This window comes from Macrobrachium nipponense, chromosome 2, assembly GCF_015104395.2.
Source record: "Macrobrachium nipponense isolate FS-2020 chromosome 2, ASM1510439v2, whole genome shotgun sequence".
Taxonomy (NCBI): domain Eukaryota; kingdom Metazoa; phylum Arthropoda; class Malacostraca; order Decapoda; family Palaemonidae; genus Macrobrachium; species Macrobrachium nipponense.
In genome coordinates, this window is record NC_087201.1 from 7,587,734 (window position 1) to 7,594,022 (window position 6,289).

Below are 6,289 nucleotides of genomic sequence, written 5' to 3' on the forward strand. Positions count from 1 at the left end.
TGTAGCTTCCAGTGATTAGAGTTCGTGAATGTATTATATATGTACTGTCAGTATGTCTACAACAATGCACAAATAATTACCTATGTTTAGCTAATTTGCTAGATTTGTAAAGCTCAAGAGTACCATGTACGAGAACATAATGCACAGCTACCCTAAACAATATGAAATCAAGCTATATAAATTCTAGTTCAGCTATAACTTCCATGTGATCCTACATACTTGCTATGGCATCCATCCTGGGCCATTGAAATACTGACAATACTTATTGCGTACATCCTTGGCTGACAATGAAGACTGTTGAACAGTTGGTTCAAAAGGAATGAGCTGCCTTCTACTGATAATTTCTACATATTGTTCTCCATCTCCACTCATATAATTATGCAAGTAGCAACATGCAAGGATTATTTTGGACACTTTAGTTGGGGATAGATTGATTGTCGAGTGTAAAATACGAAACCTAGATGACAACATGCCAAAGGTCCTTTCCACTACATTTCTGGCTCGTGACACCCTATAATTGTATATCTGTTGTTCTTTAGTAAGATTGGCATGACTATATGGCTTCATGATATTCTCCAACAGAGGGAACGCATCATCCCCTATTAAAACATAAGGAACAGGATCAGTTGTTCCTGGTAGAGGGCTTGGTGCAGGAATGTGTAGTTTATCCTCTGTTAAGTCCTGACTAAATCTTGTGTTTCCATAAACACCCCCATCTGAGACTCTTCCATTGTTCCTATATGTACCATAAGGAACTGACATTTGGCATTAACTATAGCCATTAATAAAACTACACTAAAAGTACCTTTATAATTATAGTAGTAAGAACCAGAGTTATATGGCTTTGTAATTTTAACATGTTTTCCATCAATAGCTCCGAGGCAGTGAGGAAAGTCCCATTTCCGATCAAACTCTTCAGACACTGACATCCATTCCTCCTCGCTCTCTGGTATCTGTGAATATTAATAGGATACATAAATATCTTCCAAATAATACCCTTAAATGTTAATTTGGTTACAAATTCATATAGAAATGATACTACTAAAGATATCATTAAAGGAACACACACACAATCCGGCCCCTTTTTCTCTCTCTTTCTCTGCAGAATTAACTTTTAGATATTTTTTTTCATCAGTCATCTAAATGCCAATGGAAATGTTGTGAATCCCTGGAGGTTTCACGAACCAGGGACGGATCCAGAATTTTTTTGTGGGAGAGGGGTGGGGGGAGGAAAATCTTCCATTTATATATATATTTTGTTTTTATTCACAAACAAAATCTCTAAATATATATATCTATACACACACACACACACACATATATATACATATAGATAATATATTATTATATACATATATATATATATATAATATATATATATAGATATATATACATATATATATATATATATATATTATTTTTTATTTTTTTTGCTTGAGGGCAGGGGGATCAGATCCTCACTGACTGTTTAATTAAGCTTAGTTTGGGTCGGTCTTTAGTACAATCTTTTTTTGGACCAGTGGGAGGATGCATCCCACATACTCCCCCCCCCCCTCCCCCCCTGGATCCGTCCCTGTCAGAAACCCCAGAGTGAAACCCGTGCTTTAGTTAATTTCTTGACACAAGACACATTTGTCTGTAAAGTTAAGATTTTATATGATGTTTATCACAATATATAATGTAATAATTGACTTTCAACCATTCCCCGTGTTTTCTAGGTACCAGGGACCTCTGGAGTGACACACAAAAATCCACAAAGAAAAGAAAAGTTGCTGCTGAGGGGAAAAAAATAGAATTACTAGAGTTAGCTTGTAAGCACCTTGAAAAGGACGAGGGTGGTGGATCCATTAGGACAGAGCTGGGCAGAGGAATTTAAAAAATTAGAAGAAAACCAGCAAATTTACGCTAGAAAAGCTATTAATGATATATTATATGAGGGCCGACTCGGGAGACTCAACATGAACTCGGTGAAAATTAATGAACCACAACTCTTACGATCAGTACAAAAATCAGATCATATGAACACTGTAAGAGTAATCACTCATCCTGTTGTCAAGGAACATAGGTCCATTGAGGATCTATTAAATGATCCACAATTAGTTAATATGACTGAGTACCAGTAACTGAAATATAAGTAGCCTACATAATGTGAAATTTATTTCTCATACATTCATGTAATTAATTACATACACTATGTTTTTATGTATATACCGGTAAACAGTACTGTTATATTTTTGTTTAAACTCTCCCTCTCTCTCTCTTTCTCTATCTCTCTTTCTCTCTCTCTCTCTGATATGCAATGACATTTGCTTACACCTGTGGTAAATATTATTTTAATTTCATAAGCTGCTTCCTACAACTGTAAAAGAGCAAATGATAAAATAAGCATTCATCAATTTGTTTTTTTTACCTTACCTTTATTACATCTTTTAGTGATGACACTATAGCATCACACGTCTCTATCACAATGTTACCAAGACTCTGAGGAGAGATGCAGCACGCAAACTTCAGATCTTCGAAGGAATCTCCAGTTGCAAGAAATAATCGGAGAGTACATAACAATCGTTGACTTGCTGGTATAGCATCTCTGAGTTGTGTTGTCTTTTTCTCAATTATTGGTGAAACCATCGTCAGCAGGTTCATAAATGTGTCGTGGTCCATTCGAAGGTAATTTCTATAGTCTTCAGGTGATGATACCAGTAGCTCATTTAACAGGCATTGATGAGACAGTTCACATCTCTTCTTGTACCACTCTTTCATCCACAATCGTCTCTTTTTGTTTTTATCGTCGACTTCTTCGCTGGCAAGCGCCAGCAGAATATACAAGCTTTCCTTTTGCTCATGCCTCCACGCCTCAATGAAATGTACTGACGTTTGATCATACATATTATCAGTCTATGGTAGTGTATGAACAAACATGTTGGTCATACATGTTTGACAGTCTGTAGGGCGGGTAAGAACACCTCCTCCTCGAGGAACATATCGGCTTCTTTCTTCCTCACTTTATGGGGGCTGTCTGGTAATAAATAGTCACGCTCCTTATGGACAGTTTTTTTTTTTTTTTTTTTTTTTTTTTTTTTTTTTTTTTTTTTTTTTTTTTTTTTTGTTTTTTTTTTTTTTTTTTTTTTTTTTTTTTTTTTTTTTTTTTTTTTTTTTTTTTTTGTTTTTTTTTTTTTTTTTTTTTTTTTTTTTTTTTTTGATTGAGTAGAAGGGGTAACTTTGCCAACGCGTTTATTAAATATTTAGAGACGGGTATTGCCTTAAATATTTACAGGATGCAGTAGGATGAGATTAACTTGTATTAACTCGGTTTATTCTAAGTTTTTATCTTACTTATGCTCTCTGTCACCAGAAGCTTAGAGTTATTCCCGTCAGTATATGGTGGGTAACTCGATAATAATAGTAACATCATAATAATAACAACCTCATCTGCATTAATATATTTATACCAACCGTAAAGCAATAGCCTCGTTCATTTTTTACATCAACAATTGTCATTCTCTATCTAAAGAACCGTAATAAGAATGATGATTTTGTACCAGAATAAAACTGAATTTGTTCCATTACATTCTGACATAGTCGTCGAGAATCTGTTTTACAGGACAACGGCTAAGTTATTGTCTTTTGCCAATTTGCGCTGCAGTTGGAGAAACCAATTGTCGATGATTTGTAAAGTAGTCGAATGTCTGCAGTTATAACAAATAGAGATAATTCAAGAAATGCAAATAAAATTACAGAAAAACTTGACGAAATCTTGTGAAGTAAACCCATGTCTCTGATTATGATTAGCAGCCTCATACTTCTAGTAAAACAATCTATAAATTAAGCTTTCAGAATGGGTTAGAGAATGTAGTAAATCAGGCTTATATATATGTATATACATACATTCATATATATACATACATATATATATATATATATATATATATATATATATATATATATATATATAGTATATACATACATATATATATATAGCTATCATATATATATATATATAGATATATATATCTATTATATATATATATATATATATAATCCCCTTAACTCCACGGTAGAAAGGTAAGTAAAACAGTGACTTGGAACGAGTACTTTCGTATTATATTCTACTTTTTCAAGTTACCGTGTTCACTCGCCTTACTACCTTGGATTTAAGGATATTCTCAAGTACATGTTCCTTTGTGCTACATTAAATACACACACATACACACACACACACACACACACACATACACACACACACACACACACACACACACACACACACATATATATATATATATATATATATATATCATATGACAATTTTCACATGTAAAAAGAAAAACAATCAGATCATATCCAAAGAAAAAAAAAATAAAGTACATTCCTTCAAGTTTAGTTTTCAATGGCCAACTTTCGAAGGATCACTTGTCCTTTTGCGTAGTAACCTTACATTCATTGCGAGTCTGTTAGATGAGGCCAAACGGTAATATGAGTGTAGGGAACATAACGAGACTATTTTCAAAAAAATTCTGTGGTTAGTTTTTAAGATATGGCGTCCCGCTATTTTTCAAGGATAGGTCACATACTTGGTTAAGTCTTGGGAAAATACCACCCAGTCGCTGATGGCTGACCGGGTGAACCAGTGGTCGAATCATTTCGCATTAAGCCAAAATTTTCAGGTGACCTTAGTGTCTTCAATGGCAGGCTTATCTCCATAAGGGGTCAGTGAGTTTAAACATGTACTTCTAGTAGTCTAGGAACGTCTCATTCCGTTTCTGTGTGGTCAGAAAAAAAAATTGCTTCAGATTGATTTTTCTTATCTAAATTTCTTGACAACTTCTTTATTGTTCTTTCTCACAAAAAAATTTCCAATTTGAGTCGCAGATATCTCTGTATTTAGTTTTGTATGCAGTCTGTCATAAGCATTCAATCTGCAAATAAAGAAAAATAAGTAGAGTTCACAAGTAAGAAAACGTTTTCAAGTTAACACTGTATTTAAACTTCTAATTACTCACATCATAGATAGAATTTGCCTAATTTTATAATAACTGTTGTAATGTTTAGATATGATTATTATAGATTCCCAATTACAGCAAATTACAAAAATAACAAAAATAATACACCAAGCAGCTTACGAAATGAACACATTACAGAGCAGTGCCAATTCAGAAAGTCATGAAATAATCTGATTCGTTGCTGTAGTCAACTCTCATCAACCTGTATGGTTATCTTAAATACTCTTGACGGGATTAATTCAAATAGCAGTTTTCTGCCCATTGTCAGTTTTCCTCAATGTATTCCAATCAGCTCTCTTTCATAATAACTGTCCATTTCTCAGGTTCTATCTTATCTATGTCGTCTTTCGAGTCTTTTTTTTTTTTTTTTTTTTTTTTTTTTTTTTAACTTACAGTGACTAAACCAAGGGTTCTTAACCTTTTGATGACTCCACACCCCCAATGATTTCCACAATATGGTTCCATACCCACTTTACTGAGGTCCACTTAAGTCCTACTTGCTGACAATATATCTTAAATATACTTGATTTAATGCATACTTTTAGTATGAATAGCTAGGAATAGAACATACAATAAAATCAAAAGCGTTTATAGTTTTTAATGCTTAATTACAAAATGTACCCATGTATACGTTGATACATTAGAATAAAATGTATAGAAATATCCAGAGATCAAGTCCCATAACACCAGCATTTGGTTCTCATAACCCATAGGGTTTTGAATTCCCCTTGTTAAGAAACCCTGGACTAAACAATCTATTAATCTGAAATCATTGACATTGAGTTCTGCCACTATTTTTATCAATGAAAAAGCTTGCTAAAGGTAGCATCAGCAGTCTGTTAATCATTGAACCTTTTAGAAAAACAAACTGCTCGTTGGGTTCGAAATTTGAAAAAAAAAAAAATCATGCGTTCATTTATTTCATTTCAGAGAGTGCCTTTAAAAACAATGGCCAGGTAATCGTGTTTATTAGGTGTACTTATATATCTGCGTCATTTCAACATAAAAAGATATACGTGAAATTGCAAGCATAAACGAACTTATCTATAAAAGTCTATTCTTCTGAAACAACATTGCAATATTTACCTCATTCATCTCAACAAAAGCTAGGTAGGAATGTTTGCCCTAAAATAGAAGTTATGAAAAAAAAAAAAAAAGAATTTTCATACCTAAAGATCTAGACATTCATAGATAATTTGAGATGTTTTACCAACACAGATTAATAGAGAAAATGGCCAACGTTTTCCAGGTTAAATACCGTCCCAGAGAGCAAGACATAGTACGTGTGT

The 6,289-nt window shown here is 33.3% G+C and overlaps 1 protein-coding gene across 1 annotated transcript; it reads right to left on the reverse strand.

Annotated features, from left to right (window-relative positions):
• Positions 1-222: 222 nt before the first annotated feature.
• Positions 223-762, reverse strand: LOC135220466 (putative nuclease HARBI1). Its single transcript, XM_064257594.1, has one exon. The coding sequence runs from the start codon at positions 760-762 to the stop codon at positions 223-225; it is 540 nt and encodes a 179-aa protein (XP_064113664.1).
• Positions 763-6,289: the final 5,527 nt, after the last annotated feature.